The sequence below is a fragment of the Mustela putorius genome, unplaced genomic scaffold (assembly GCF_011764305.1).
Source record: "Mustela putorius furo isolate JIRA1106 unplaced genomic scaffold, ASM1176430v1.1 tig00000867_pilon_pilon_pilon, whole genome shotgun sequence".
Taxonomy (NCBI): domain Eukaryota; kingdom Metazoa; phylum Chordata; class Mammalia; order Carnivora; family Mustelidae; genus Mustela; species Mustela putorius.
Window position 1 is genome coordinate 2,955,602 of NW_025421501.1, and position 15,444 is coordinate 2,971,045.

General features: G+C 45.0%; 1 protein-coding gene across 6 annotated transcripts in view; it reads right to left on the bottom strand.

Annotated features, from left to right (window-relative positions):
- Positions 1-246: 246 nt before the first annotated feature.
- SPECC1 (sperm antigen with calponin homology and coiled-coil domains 1) overlaps positions 247-15,444 on the bottom strand; it is a 221,990-nt gene continuing 206,792 nt past the window's right edge. For 4 of the 6 annotated variants that reach the window (XM_004779879.3, XM_045085435.1, XM_013049626.2 and 1 more), the window contains 2 exons: positions 12,387-12,446; positions 247-2,308 (listed from right to left, as the gene is read on the bottom strand). In XM_004779879.3, the coding sequence (XP_004779936.1) occupies positions 2,219-2,308; positions 12,387-12,446 (150 nt within the window). In that variant the 3' untranslated portion in view covers positions 247-2,218. Of the gene's footprint in view, positions 2,309-11,777; positions 12,029-12,386; positions 12,447-15,444 lie in introns of those variants that run through there. The other 2 variants (XR_006608242.1, XM_013049627.2) reach the window with 2 other exon arrangements.

Here is a 15,444-nt window from a genome sequence, read left to right on the forward strand (position 1 = left end):
ACCTTGTGCTCCCAGTGCTCCAGCTAAAAACAGATCTAAAAACCCCATCCAGTGGCCCTGCACCCCCAGATCCCCCAAATGCCGGAAGGCCTGGTCCCCCAGCCCAGCCATCTTCTGTCCCTTTCCCAGGACTGCAGGGCCAGATCGGACCCCGACACCACCTGTTTCTGTGAGCAGGACACACGCTTCCCCTTCCAGAAGCATGCCCCCCCGCAAAGAAAGTGGTAGTCAAGGAGATTCTTTGAGTTATAAAAATAAATCGCACACAGCCTTTATTTTATACATTTCTTTCGTTCTTTTCCCCTAAAGGGAGCAGGCTCCAGCACAAGGCGAGGGGAAAGGGGACCACCACCGCTGGGTAGCCAGTGCTTGGCCCAGAGCGGGATCATCTGACTCGTTCACAGCAATCACAAAGCCAGAGCGCCAAGAGCTCTGAACACCCCCCTCCAGGTACCCCAAGCTCTTCCAGGGCCTCTCCTCTCCCACATCAGCCCTGCCATAATCCCAGATCAAACACAACCACTCCTCTGGATGGTACCTCCCCCTGGAGAGCAGGGCAGAAGCTGGGGGGTGATGAAAACACATAGTGAGGTCAACAAAAGCCAGATGCCTGAAGCAACACAAGCAGCACCTTCCACTTGGGTGTGCGCATCAGGAAAGAGTAAACTAAATTTGTTCTTCCGACTCCCATGTGGAAACAAAGGAGCCACTGCCGGGGGCGGGGTGATGGTGGTGTCACCTTTCCCAAACTGCTCGACAGCAACTTGTGCTCACCACCCGGCGCTAGGGAGCTAGATCAAAGATGGTCTCTCCTCTCCTGGGGTGGCCCAGGGCGGGGGGGTGCGTTGTGAACCGGCTCCCCGGAGAGGTTCTGACCACAGGCCACCGAGAAGCGGGTCAGTAACCCTCCCCGAGGAGGGCCGGACCCTGCGCAGAGCTGGAGGTGGTCCGGAGGGAGGGGCTGAGCCACGCCTCTTCCACGCCTGCCGTCAGCGACGCCCTTTGTGGGAGAGGGGCCCGCATCAGCAGGTGGTGGGCGGGGGTGAGTCACCTGACTGCCGCAGGGGACCCGCATCCTCACCCGCTAGGTCATGCGCATCGCTAGGTCATGCGCATCGAGTGCCCAACAAGAACACCTGCCCAGGGTGCTCCCCTCGCCCCCCGCCCGCCCGCAGTTAGCTCTGCTGCCTCTAAGGGCGACAGCAGGCGCGCAGACCTGGAGCCATCTCTGCCCACCCCGCAGGGATTGCTTCGGTCCTGCCTCCCGAAGGGCCCGATGAGGCAGTAAAACCAGGCGCGGAGCTGAAATAGCGTTTACCTTTGCCGTCTGCCCGGTATTCCCAGACATACACAGCTCTTGGGGCTGCACGTGCAAACACACGAGGACCTGGGTGGGCACCGGGGACCAAAGTGTGTGTGAGAATGGGAATGGGGATTAAGTGGGGGGGGGCGACTATGACGACACACAAAGGGAGGGGGTGACAGTGGCTGACATCTCCCTTTCAGCGGGGGGGCGAGGGGGGGTTCTGAGTGTGAGCTTGTGCAAGCACAGAGACGCATACTTGTCTGCCAGCCACCCGGAGGGAACACCGCAGCCAGCCACCCTGGGGCTGCCTGGGATTCTCACACCTCCGCTCCTCCATCCACAGATTCCCATAGGTGACAGCAATATTTAAGAAGCGTGATCAAGTTCTAGGTGTCACAACTGTGGTCGAGCACACAAGCACATTCCCCAAGAAAGGCAGGGCTCCTGTACTGCCAGGGGGCGCAAGAGCGAAGGTTGGTCTTTTTGCATTTTGTTGGGTGTTTTCTTACTTGACGGGGTGGGTGGTGGCGAGGGCAGAGTTTTTCTAAAGGCAGGAGCCTGGGTTTTCAGAAAAAAGATGACTACTTTGTAAGTGCTGTTGGTGGTAGACCTCAGCCGCTCACCAGTGAAGTCGCTCCGTGTGACCAGAGATGGCCCACCCGGTTCTGGTGGACGGAGCCCAGGCTGGGAGGAGGAAGGCCAAGGCGGAGCAGAGCTTCCCTGGCCCACACTCCAAATGCATCTGGACTTAAAGCGGGGGCGTGGTGGGATCCAGTTCAGTTTCTGGTTTGTGCACTGGGCCCCCGGATGGAGTGCGGCAGGCGGTGGATGTAGCCGAGCCGGTGGAAAGTGACCAGGTGCTTGGAGGACCAGCTGCAGGCCGGGGGCCGGCTGTTCTCCGGCCCTCTGGCTCTACGTCTCGAAGTACTTGTAGATCTGGGCCACATACTGCATCACGCTCTGCCAGTCAGGCCGGTCTGTGTACAGCATCTCACTGAGCTCCTGCACGAGAAAAGATGAGGTCACGCTGGGGACACCACAGACCCCCACCCCCTTCCCACAAAGGTAAGGTGCTCCGATCCAGGTTGGGGTGGGGGCTGCCCAGAAACCCTCCTCCAGGGGTGCCTGGATGGCTCAGTGGGTTAAAGCCTCTGCCTTTGGCTCAGGTCATGATCTCAGGGTCCTGGGATCGAGCCCCACATCGGGATCTCTGCTTGGCAGGGAGCCTGCTTCCTCCTCTCTCTCTCTGCCTGCCTCTCTGCCTACTTGTAATCTCTGTCTGTTAAATAAAAAATTAAAACAAAAACAAAAACAAAACAAGAAACCCTCCTCCACCTGCTCAGACAGAAAGTGTAGACAATCTTGTTAAATGGGATTAGTTAAAAGAAAAAGAGTTTTATTCCTATTTAATCAGGAGCCTTAAAAAACATTTTTTTTAAAAGATTTTATTTGAGAGAGAAAATGATAATGAGAAAGAGCATGGTAGGGAGGGTCAGTGGGAGAGGGAGAAGCAGGCTCCCTGCTGAGTGGGGAGTCCAATGTGGTACTCGATCCCAGGACTCTGGGATCATGACCTAATCTGAAGGCAGACGCTTAACTGACTGAGCCACCCAGGGCCCTGAGATACTGTCCCATTTAAAAAACATTAGACATGACTTCCTGCCCCTTTTATCTTAATAACACGGCAGCATTAAGAAAAGTTCTGTAAAGAGTAAGTCATCCATAACTCCATTATCGTTGAACGAGGGCCGCTTTTCTAAGTTATACTGGAATGTACACCTATGTTTTCCTGCTTCCATCACGTGGACGAACTATTGTGTGCTATGTGCTTTTATTTCATTATTTTTTGGGGGGTGGTGGTGGTGGGAGGGGTAAAGGGAGAGGGAGAATCTCAAGCAGGTTTCATGCCCACCATGGAGCCCAATGCAGGGCTGGATCTCAGCATCCTGAGATCATGACCTGAGCTGAAATCAACAGTTGGACGCTCAACCAGCGGAGCCTCCCCCCACCTCCAGTGTCCCTCTGTGTTTTTCTGCCTAATGTTTTCCACACACAATTGCACAGGCTGCTGTGCTGCATTGCTGGTGGTCCTAGTAGTCGAGGGGCACAGTCCAGGGACAGCTATCCCACAACCAACAGGACATCTAACGTGACGTGTCATCTGTGTTCACTTCCTCACGTTACAGAATTTGTGTTACGCATCTTTGTGGGGTGTTGCTGAACTCATGGCTTGAGATGAATGCCCACGAATGGGACCAGCACAAGAGCCTTGAATCAACTGAACCTGCAAGTGCGGTCTTCTAAGAATTAAGTGTTAGACCCGTTTGTTGTTGTCATTGTTCTTTGTTCTTTCTCCCTTAGTTTCGCAGGTGATTAGCAAGCAGACAGTCAAATGTTCCTGAAATGTCTGCCACTTTGCGTATGAAATAATTCATTTTGCAGTTGAATTTGGATTCTTTTGTGGTCATGAGAGAACAGTAGGAAAGTACTCTGATGCAAATCCAGGAGCAGGGATGTGGTGGGAAAGCAAGCCTGAACTTATTTAACACATCTGTTCTTGGGTGGTGACAGAAATGAGACCTGTCACTGGCCACTTATTTTGTTTCCATGACCCCTAAATATATTTTATAAGTTTTGCTTCTTGGTTGTGCTAAAACATGACCAGCCTGCTACTGACAAGGATGTGTCTTCCATCTCAGAGAGGACACAGGATTCTGGTCAATATTCACAACTCTGCTCAGACTATCTCCTCATATGCCCGAACCCGACAATAACAACATTAAAACTATTTTGGTACATTATCAACATCACATTCAAACATGTTTGAAGATACACTGTAGCACATTTCAAGAGAAGGGAGAGGCTGCTGCCTGACCCAAAATTTGAGGATGCATGACATTTATTTGAATCAGGAGCTGAAAACTTTTCAAGATAAAAAGCACCAGGCCCCGATGGTTTCATTGGCAAATTCTGCCAAATGCTCAAGGAAGAAATAATACCAGTTCTACACATTCTTTTCCAGGAAACAGAAGAGAGGCACATTTCCTCACTCATTCTGTGAAGCCAGCATTGCCCTAATACCAAACCAGATAGAAATGGGACATGAGAAAGCTACCCACACAGACACAGTAAATACTAGCAAACTGAATCATGATCAAGTGGGGCTCACATCAGGAATGCAAGACAGGTTTAATATCCATCAATGTTATTCATATGATCAGACCTAATAAGAAAAATCATATGATTGTATCAACAGATGCAGAAAAAGCATTTACACATGTACCATGAAGGTATTTGTGGGTTTGGTTCCAGACCACCACAATACAGCAAACACAGCATAAACAAGTCAAATGAATTTTTGAGTTTCCAGTGCATAGAAGTTATGTTTACATTATACTGTAGCTTTTTTTTTTTCATTATACTGTAGCTTAATATGTGTGCAACAGCATCTAAAAAAATGCAACAATGTACATCGGTCTCTCACACAATGCAAGTTTGAACCCTGTGGATGTACTTACGTGTGGATTTTTTGATAACTACACTATGGTACTGTCAGTGGATTTTCTCTAAAACACATTTTTCCTCTACCTCACTTTAAGAATATAGTATGTAAAATACAAAACATATAAAATATCTGTTACTTGATTGTTTATATTATCAGTATAGCTTCTGCTCAACAGGAGGATATTAGCAAAGTTTCTGGGGAGCCAACAGTTATACAGAGATTTTCGACAGCATGGGGGTGTTGATGCTCCCAATTTCTGTGCTGTTCAAGGGTCAACTGCACATTCTCTAATTAAAAAATATGAGAGACTATGGACTCTGAAAAACAATCTGAGGATTTTGAAGGGGCGGGGGGTGGGAGGTCGGGGTACCAGGTGGTGGGTATTAGAGAGGGCACGGATTGCATGGAGCACTGGATGTGGTGCAAAAACAATGAATACTGTTATGCTGGAAAGAAATAAAAAAAATATTTTATTGCTAAAAAAATGCTAACCATCATCTAAGCTTTCAGCAAAGTGTAATCACTGATGACTGATTACCATTACAAACATAATAATGGTAAATATAATTTTAAACAATAACTTCAAGAATTATTAAAATGTGATATGGAGACAGAAAGGAGCACATACTGTTGACAAAATGGAGGTGACAGACTTGGTTGATGCAGGATTGCCACAAACTTTGTAAAAAAAAAAAAACCAACCAAAAAAACCCCGTTTGTTAAAAAAAAAAAAAATCCTTTGTATCCGTGAAATTCAAGATAGTGAAATATAAATGAGGTATGGCTGTTTACAAAATTCAACCACTATTTATGATAAAAACTACTCAAAACCTAGAAAAGTAGAGGGGTATTTCTTTTACCTAATAAAAGATACACACAAAACCCAAAAGTTGACCTCATACTTAATGGAGACAGGCTGAGCACTTTCCCACTAAGATCAGAAGAAAAGAACAAGGCAAGGATGTCTTCTCTCACCTTTCCTACTCAATACTGTACCAGAAGTTCTAGCTAAGGGCACCTGGGTGGCTCAGTGGGTTAAGCTGCTGCAGTCTGCTCAGGTCATGATCTCAGGGTCCTGGGATTGAGTCCTGCATCAGGCTCTCTGCTCAGCAGAGAGCCTGCTTCCCTCTCTCTCTCTCTGCCTGCTTCTCTGTCTACTGTGATCTCTCTGTATCAAATAAATAAATAAATAAAATCTAAAAAAAAAGTTCTAGCTAATGCAATAAGGCAGGAAAAAGAAACAAAAGCAGGTGCCTGGGTGGCTCAGTTGGTTGAATGATTGCCTTCAGCTCAGGGCATGATCCTAGAGTCCCTCAATTGAGTCCCGCATTGGGCTCTCTGCTCAGAGGGGGTCTGCTTCTCCCTCTGACCTTCCCTCTCATGCTCTCTCTCTCAAATAAATAAAGTCTTAAGAAAAAAAAAAAAAAGAAACAAAAGGCATACAGATTGGAAGAGCAGAACTAAACTTGTTTTTGTTTGCAGATGACATGACTGTCTATGTAAAACACTCCAGAGTTTACCAAAAAACCCACTGGAACTAATATGCAAGTTTAGCAAGATCTCAGTCAATACTTTCCTATTATAATACCATTAATGGACAATTGAAATGTGAAACCAAGCCAAACCATATAAATGGCATTAAATTTTAAAAAAGGACATATATGCATCTATATCAATGATATATATAAATAAGAAAACTTGTTTGTAAAACACTATATGCAGAAAACCATAAAGCACTGATGGAAGAAATCAAGATGCTCTAAATAAATGGAGATTATTGTATGTTCATGGATTGGAAGACAGAATATTGACAAAATGTCAATTCTTCCCAATCTGGTCTATAGATACAAAACAATCCCAATCAAAATCCCAGCAAGCTGGGCTTTTTTCCGGGGAAGGGGAAGGAGATAGGTATTGACAAACTAATTCTAAAATTTATAAAGCAAAGGTACAACCAAAGAAATTCTAAAAAGAATAAAGTTGAGACTTGATTTCATGATCTATCAAGTTGTATGAATCAGGGCAGTGTGGTATTAACCAAGTGGCAGACACTTGGATCATATTATATCTATTTTATCACAGTAAGAATCATTGAAAAAAAAAATAAGGCTTCTTGCCCTTGGGAGCTCATGGTCTTGGGGGATGGAGATAAATCCTACAATCAGATAAATCACAGTATAACACCACACGGGCTATACAGTGCTATCGTGCCTTAAGAGCCCAAAAGGAGGGCATGGCTGTCCTGGATACAGGATCATGGAGGAGGTAAAACGGAGCTCTGGAGAGGGCCTGCCTGCTTGATCAACTCTTGCCTTTGCTAGTCACTAATGTGTGACCTTTTATGGAACCGCACCTGCGTAAGGAGTATCTGTCAGGTGCAGTGAGTCAACACATGGAAAATGCCCGAGGGTGCCTGGGTGGCTCAGTTGGTGAGGTGTCCGACTCCTAATTTCAGCTCAGGCCATGATCTCAGCATTCTGAGACCGAGCCCTGCATTGGGCCCTGCACTCAGTGGGGAGCCTGCTTCTCTCTCTCTCTCCCTCTCTCTTGGAATTCCCCTCCCCCTGCTCATGTGTTCTCTCTCTAAATCAATCAACAAATAAAATCTTACAACAAAAGAACATGCCTGGGGCATGTAAACACGAACAAATATTTTTTATACTATTAAATCAACTCTAAGTACCCTTCATAAAATCTGTACTGCAGGGCAGGCTGAGTTATGCCTAAGGAATCATTCTGATATCCTCCTAAAATCCTGAGTGGTAAAGACCTCCCTGTCCTGATCTCTGTGTGTACTGGCTGTCCGAGCGGCTTACTCAACAGGCAACACCCTCCCAGTCTACGGACTCAGCATGAGGGCCTTCCCTTCTCCAGGATACAGACACATCAACCCTTAGGGGACACGCACGCATGCTGGCTGTCCTTCCAGCAATGGCCACCTGTCCTCTCACCTCTTCAGTGAGGAGTTGCTCACCCTTGTGATATGGTTGGCTAAACTTCGCTGTCACACTGTGGCTAAGAAGGAATGTGTTCTAAAATTGGGAGAACGTGGTCGAGCTTTCATTTAAAAAAAAAAAAAATCTCATCTTTGCTAATATGCTATCCCCAGAAACCTGTATTTACTTGGATCTACACCTGCGAGTGATTCCCTTCCCCCCACCCCCGCCCCACCTCACTGATCTTACAATAGATCTTGACCAAAGACCTGGGGTTATGACTGCTGCCAATCCTGACTGTGTATATTTTGGAAGTATCATGTGTAATTAAGAACTGTTTTTCAATCCACTTCAAGATACTGCAAAGCAAATTTCATAATGCGGGAAGCTTCTGTTTTGTTGATGGCACAAACTGGTTAAAATGCTCACAAACAACCCTAAATGCTTCTGAGATTAATTATTATGCTTGTCAGTATCTCCTCACAGACATCTGTAAAAATGAAACTGCCGGTTCCAACAATTAGTTCAACAAGATGATCTCATTCCTAGCCTGCACTAACTCCTGCCTTATGTCAGATACAAAGTAGGGAAAAGATGTCAACTTAAAAAAGAAGCAAATGACAGCTGTAGCACTACAAAGAAAACCATATTCTGTGTGTACTATCATCTAACAAATTCTCGTTTTCTTCTTGAATTCCTTACGTTAATTATCTGTTGCTCCGATGCTTGGGTGGCTCAGTCGGTTAAGCATCTGCCTTTGGGGCTTGGGTCATGATCCCATGATCCCAAGGTCCTGGGATCAAGCCCTGCATCTGGCTCCCTGCTCAGCAGGGGAGCCTGCTTCTCCCTCCGACTCTGCCTGCCGCTTTCTCCCTACTTGGGCATGCTCTCTCTCTAGCAGATAAATAAATAAAATCTTTAAAATAAATAATCAGGGGCGCCTGGGTGGCTCAGTGGGTTAAGCCACTGCCTTCAGCTCAGGTCATGATCTCAGGGTCCTGGGATCAAGTCCCACATAGGGCTCTCTGCTCAGCAGGGATCCTGCTTCCCTTCCTCTCTCTCTCTGCCTACCACTCTGCCTACTTGTGATCTCTCTCTCTCTCAAATAAATAAATAAAATCTTTAAAATAAATAAATAAATAAATAAATAAATAGCTGTTGTTACTTGTTAGCTGTTCAGCATTTCAGAAGGGAAGGTAAAAAGGGGTCCCTTTTGCTCCATCTTGGCCAGACATATATGTCACCTCTAACCTCTTATTTACATGATAGGGACATCTGGTTCTTAAAAAAGTTTCACAGATCTTAGCCTTACTGGGATTTTTTCGTCTACATGATTACATTTTTAATTAATTAATTAATTGATTTTTAAAAGATTTTATTTATTTATTTCACAGAGATCACAAGTAGGCAGAGAGGCAGGCGGGGGAGTGGGGAAGCAGGCTCCCCACTGGAGCAGAGAGCCTGATGCAGGGCTCAATCCCAGGACCTGGGGATCATGACCTGAGCTGAAGGCAGAGGCCCAACCCACTGAGCCAGCCAGGCACCCCTGAATTCAATTTAATTAATGGGTATGGTTCTTTTTCATTTTGAGTGAGTTTTGGAGAAATATTTACATTTAGTATTTGAAGAAAGAATATACTTGCATTTCTTTAGAAAACTGTTCTGGTTTAAACATACTGATTTAAACATTCTGGCTTAAAACATACTGGTTTGCTGCTGTTCATAGTACTGATGTTTCTAGAATGGCTGTACTTTTGCTTTTTCATTCCTCAGATGCCCTACGTCCACTGAGGATGACAGACCCGAGTCTCAATCTGACTTTGCTTGGATTTTCCCCATCACTGATGAGACTGTACATCTGAAATGTTTATGAACCACTCATGGTTTGCGTATTCTAGCCTTTGATAAATTTCTACTAAGTTGTCTTTTTATTACTGGTTAGTAGAAATTATTTATAGATTTTCTGTCTTCACTTTCTTTCTTTCCAGTTCTGTTATGATGTTTGAGGTTCATTAAGAATCTATGGTCTTTAATCTTTCTGGAAAAATTTCAGGCACCATTTCTTCATATACTCTCTCTCCCATTCTTTCTTCCCTCTTCTGGAATTCCCACTGGCCATGGGGCTTAGAAATTGTCTTGATTTTATCTTCCATGCTCTTAAGCTTTGCAACAGATACTATTGGTTAATCTAATAGTCATGCCCAACCTCTCTATCCCTTGTAGGCTTCCCACTAAAATGAAAGGAGAATATAAATTGCTTACTTTCTCAAATTCCCTTGCAGCTGGGGTGGCCATGTAACAGAGTACTGCCAATTACCCGAGGGACTCTGGGAAGGCTTCTGATTTCCTTATCAAAGGGGAAAGCTATGAGGAACTTGTTCTATCCATTCCCTCTCCTTCCTGCCCTACAGATGGGAGTGAAGTCTAGAGCTTGGCAGCCATGTTCAACCACAGAGGACATGGGGACAAAGAGTCAACAGATTAAAGATGGTGGAATGTTGTTAACAAGACATACTCTGGGGTCCTTGATTACACTATTGAGCAATGAACCAATCCTGAAACAACTACTGGACTTCTCATTAAAAAATAAAATGAACAGCTTTATGGTTTAAGCAACTGTTAGTTGGATTTTCCATTTCTTGAATTTGTCTTTTTAAAAAAGATTTTATTTATTTTTTGAGAGAAAGAGAGAGAGAACACACATGTGCATGAGTGTGTGTGCAGGAATAAGGGCAGAAGGGATTTCATGACCCTGAGATCATGACCTGAGCAAAATCAAGAGCTGAACGCTTAATAGACTGAGCCAACCAGACAACCCCCACCCCTTGCCCCCATTTCTTGAATTTGAATACATACTAATACAATTCCTCTATTATATGTTTCACTTAAAAAATATTTTATTTATTTGACAGAGAGAGACACAGTGAGAGAGAGGGAACAGAAGCAGAGGGAGTGAGAGAGGGAGAAGCAGGCCTCCTGCAGAGCAGAGAGCTTGATGTGGGGCTCGATGCTGGCACCCCGGGATCATGACCCAAGTCAAAGGTGGACGCTTGATGATTAGGTCACCCAGGTGCCCCTATTTTCCACTTAAAAAAATTTTTTTTTAAAGATTTTATTTATTTATTTGACACAGAGAGAGAGATCACATCTAGGCAGAGAGGCAGGCAGAGAGAGAAAGAGAGGGAAGCAGGCTCTCTACTGAGCACAGAGCCCAATGTGGGGCTCGATTCCAGGACCCTGAGATCATGACCTGAGCCAAAAGCAGAGGCTTAACCCACTGAGCCACCCAGGCGCTCCTATTTTCCACTTTTTAAATGTCTGTTTCATGTTCTGGATAATCTCCTTGGCTCTATTTTCCAGCTCAGTAGTTCTCTCTTCTGCTGTATCTAATCAGGTTTTCAATCCAACTGGGGCTTTTTTAATTTCTAATTTTCATTTCTAGATGTTTCATTTGATTCTTTTTACAAATCTTTTCTTTTCCTTAACATTACCACAGTCCTATGATTTTTATTCCCTCTTTTACCTCCTTAGTATGTTTAAACATAGTCTTTTACAGTCTCTTTCTTATTATTTTATTATCCCACATTCTGGTAGATGATCTTCTTGTCTGGTCTAGCTGCTGACTAGCACAACTAGATCATTTTCTTGAGTGTTTTGTAATTTTGGATTGTGAATGTATTTTCAGTGGCCATTGTACCACTAGCCCAGAAGCTTTGTGCCTCAGCTAGTATAAGTTAGGGGCTTCTTGGAGCACAGAAATAAATTTGAACTCCAAACCTCATGTGGCCCAGTTTTCTTTTCTTGCAGATTTTCCTTTTTCTGGACACACACACACAAAATTAAGGTGGAAACCAAGCTTCCTTATCATTTCCCTTGACTAGCAGGTAGAGGTTTTTTAATTCCCCTTTCACTAAGAAGAACTAATTTTGTGACCTTGGGTTTTATGTAAGGGTCTCAGTACTATTGTTCTGTTTATGGGAACTCAGTGCCTCGTCTCTTGTTCCTGTGTGGACATTAAATAAAAGCTATACCCATTAGGTAGGAACCCATTTTGTTATGAGCCCTCTACCAGCACTCCCAGACCTACTTCTGAGGCTTGCCAAAGTCTTAGTTTATGCTTCGTGGCCCTGGTTTCCACTTCTCTTTGAATTTCTGACATCTGGCCACTTCCCATTCTTTCTTCAGACCGCAGCTATGGGTTGATATTTTTATAATTACATTTTATCCAGATTTCTAGGTAGCTTGAACAACAGGGCGTTAATAATTCATCCCACGGTGCTTCTAGAAATGAAATTTATCCACAATGAAATCTTCGAAAAAAAACCCTAAATCATGTGTGGTTAGACTAACTGAATTTAAAAACATTTTTTTTTTTTTAAGTAGGCTCCACACCCAGTGCAACCAAGGGCTTGAATTCACAGCCATGAGACAGAGACCCAAGCTGAGATCAAGAGTCAGATGCTGAACGGACTGAGCCACCCAGATGTCCCATGAATATTTTTATATTAGGGATCACGAGTAACAGATCTTTAGCAAAGGGATTTTAATGTTCTGTAAGAAACTGTTTAGTAGATGGCATAAAGTTCTTTCTCCTACAGGTAGAACAAAGTTTCACAAGGATATAAAATAGGATACTTACCAGGCTGGGTTTGATGCCTACACTTTCGGCTGCTTCAAATGCCAACAGGAGATTCTTTTTCTAGATTAAGAGGACAAAGACTGGAATTATCAACTAAAAACACACAGCTTTTGAGAAAATAAAAATAAATATAAAAACATATAGCTTTTGCCAGGAAAGAACACTACATGACACTCCCACATAGATGATCTACTATTATAAAACGCTTAGATTCTTTTTAAAAAAGATTTTATTTATTTATTTAAAAATTTTTTTAAAAATTTTTATTTATTTATTTGACAGAGAGAGATCACAAGCAGGCAGAGAGGCAGGCAGAGAGAGAGAGAGGAGGAAGCAGGCTCCCTGCAGAGCAGAGAGCCCGATGCGGAACTCGATCCCAGGACCCTGAGATCACGATCTGAGCCGAAGGCAGCGGCTTAACCCACTGAGCAATCCAGGCACCTCTTTATTTATTTATTTGACAGACAGAGATCACAAGGAGGCAGAGAGACAGGCAGAGAGAGAGGAGGAAGCAGGCTCCCCGCTGAGAAGAGAGCCCGATTCGGGGCTCGATCCCAGGACCTTGGGATCATGACCTGGGCCAAAGACAGAGGCTTTAACCCACTGAGCCACCCAGGTGCCCCAAAACACTTAGATTTTTAAGTCAAATATGCAAACAAGTGTTTCAGGTTATAATTAAAATGATATTATCGATTCCTATCTATCAAAGATAAATATTTGTGAGCTATTTTTTACTCTGTCACAACTTATGACATACACATTCTGTTGTGGATCAAGACTTGTTTCATCACGGTGCTGTATACCATTTACCCCTAGAATTCTAAAGGCACGTTCCACAGTTAGCTCTGATTCGTAGCTCCTTCCTGAGACACTTTCTGGCTGTTCTGATGTTTCCTCACCTGGATGAACTTAAGAATCACTTAATTATGCCTCCTCCCCTCCATAATTCATTTGAGATTAAAATTTAATTAGATTGGTATATTAAGTTTAATCAAGACAGTCATGTTCCTCTAAGTAATCATGTTTTATGTTCCCCAGTAGAATTCTGTGATTTTACGCATTTGGATTTGATACATAATTTTATCTCTTCGGCCATTTCTCCATGGCCTTCACCCTCTGTCCTTGGGTACACATCTGCTTCCTGAAGGTGGAGGGCTCTGCCTTCATACAGATGCAAACTCTCTGCTCTAGGTACCACGTCACAGAGAAACAGAAAAGACAAGGCAGTGCACGTTTTCTCGCAGGCTGTGGTCTACGCCTGGGAAAGCTGCTGATCTGTGGTCATCTCACCCAAGACACCAGCCCTCTTCCTCCAAATTAAGGGAAGTTTATGGGCATGAACTGGAAACCTGTGCATGTTTCCATAACACTGCTCTCTGTTCTGCGGAGATGGGAGCTCTTAGCAGCCCTTTACTGAGGCCGTCCTTTACTGAGCTGCCCTTTACCGAGCCCAAACTTGTGGCAGCTGTCTCTTTTGTGTTTATTTCAAGTCCTTTTGGTTAGTGTTGAGGAGAAAGGGGGTTTGTAAGCCAGTTTTGTGGCTACCACTATTCCAGAAGTCATGGCGTTTGATAGGCCATGCCAACTTGTTTTCTTTCTTTCCTTTTTTCTTTTGTAAGATTTTATTTATTTATTTGACAGACAGAGTTCACAAGTAGGCAGAGAGGCAGGCAGAGAGAGGGGGAAGCGGGCTCTCCACTGAGCAAAGAGCCCAATATGGGGCTCAATCCCAGGATCCGGGGATCATGACCCAAGCTGAAAGCAGAGGCTTTAACCCACTGAGCCACCCAGGGGTCCCTTGTTTTCTTTCTTTTAAATATATTTTTTAAAATATTTGACAGACAGAGATCACAAATAGGCAGAGAGGTAGGCAGAGGGCAGGGTGTGTGTGTGGGGGAAACAGGCTCCCTGCTGAGCAGAGAGCCTGATGCGGGGCTTGATCCCAGGACCCTGAGATCATGACCTGAACCAAACGCAGAGGCTTAAGCCACTGAGTTACCCAGGCGTCCGCCAGGGCACCTGGCGGGCTTAGTTCTTGGAGCACGCAGCTCTCAATCTCAGGGTCGTGAGTTCGAGCCCCACACCATACATGGAGAAAATAAATAGAACGCTGCACCGACTTTCAATTCCAGCCATAGTGTTTAAGTGTGCATTCACTTACACATTTACCTGCATCGACTATTATGAGCAAGCACTGTTAACTAATTCTTCCATTGCAACAGTCTCAGGCCTCTGCAAGAAGGCCGGGGGCGGGGGGAGAAAGCTGCCACTTATGGGCAGCAGGAGGGAGTGTACCCAGGACGGAACCTGCGGGCCAGAGCCCTTCCTGCCGCAGGAGAGCGGAAGCCCCCAATAGAGCTCTCTGCCACTGGCCCCACTAGCAGGATACCACCTCACCTAAAAGTGACAGCAGAAAGCATCCCAAGTCCAGATTTCTCCTCTCATGTTAAAACTTTGTTTCAGGGGTGCCTGGGGGGTGGTGCTCAGTCGTTAAAGGTCTGCCTTCGGCTTGGGCCATGGTCCCAAGGTGCTGGGATGGAGCCCCGAGCCCCGCATCGGGTTCCCGATGCTCAGCAGGAAGCCTGCTTCTCCCTCACCTACTCCCCCTGCTTGTGTTTTCTCTCTCGCTGTGTCTCTCTCTGTCAAATAAATATATCAAATCTTTAAAAAAAAAAAACTTCTTTTCAGACACTGACACGAAAACACTCCGTTCTAAGACTTGAATCTGACTAGAAACGTGGAAGTTTCATGGGCTGACAGATAAATCTGCTTTCTGTTGAGAAAAAAAATGCCCAAACCTCCCATCTCTTTCATGTCTTCGAAGACATCCTTGTTAGTTTTATCAGAAACTCCCTACTTGACACTGACGTCCAACTGACTCGCTTTCATTACTTGCACCGGGGGAAACGGAACAGCTCCTGCTTTCTGAACTTCCTGGGCTGTGCCATTAATCTCACAGACCCACAGTCTTCCACAATCGGACAGGGGTGGTCCCTGATCACAGCATCCTCTGTCAGGGGGAAGACGTACAACCCTGTGGGTAGGGGCCACGGGGCCC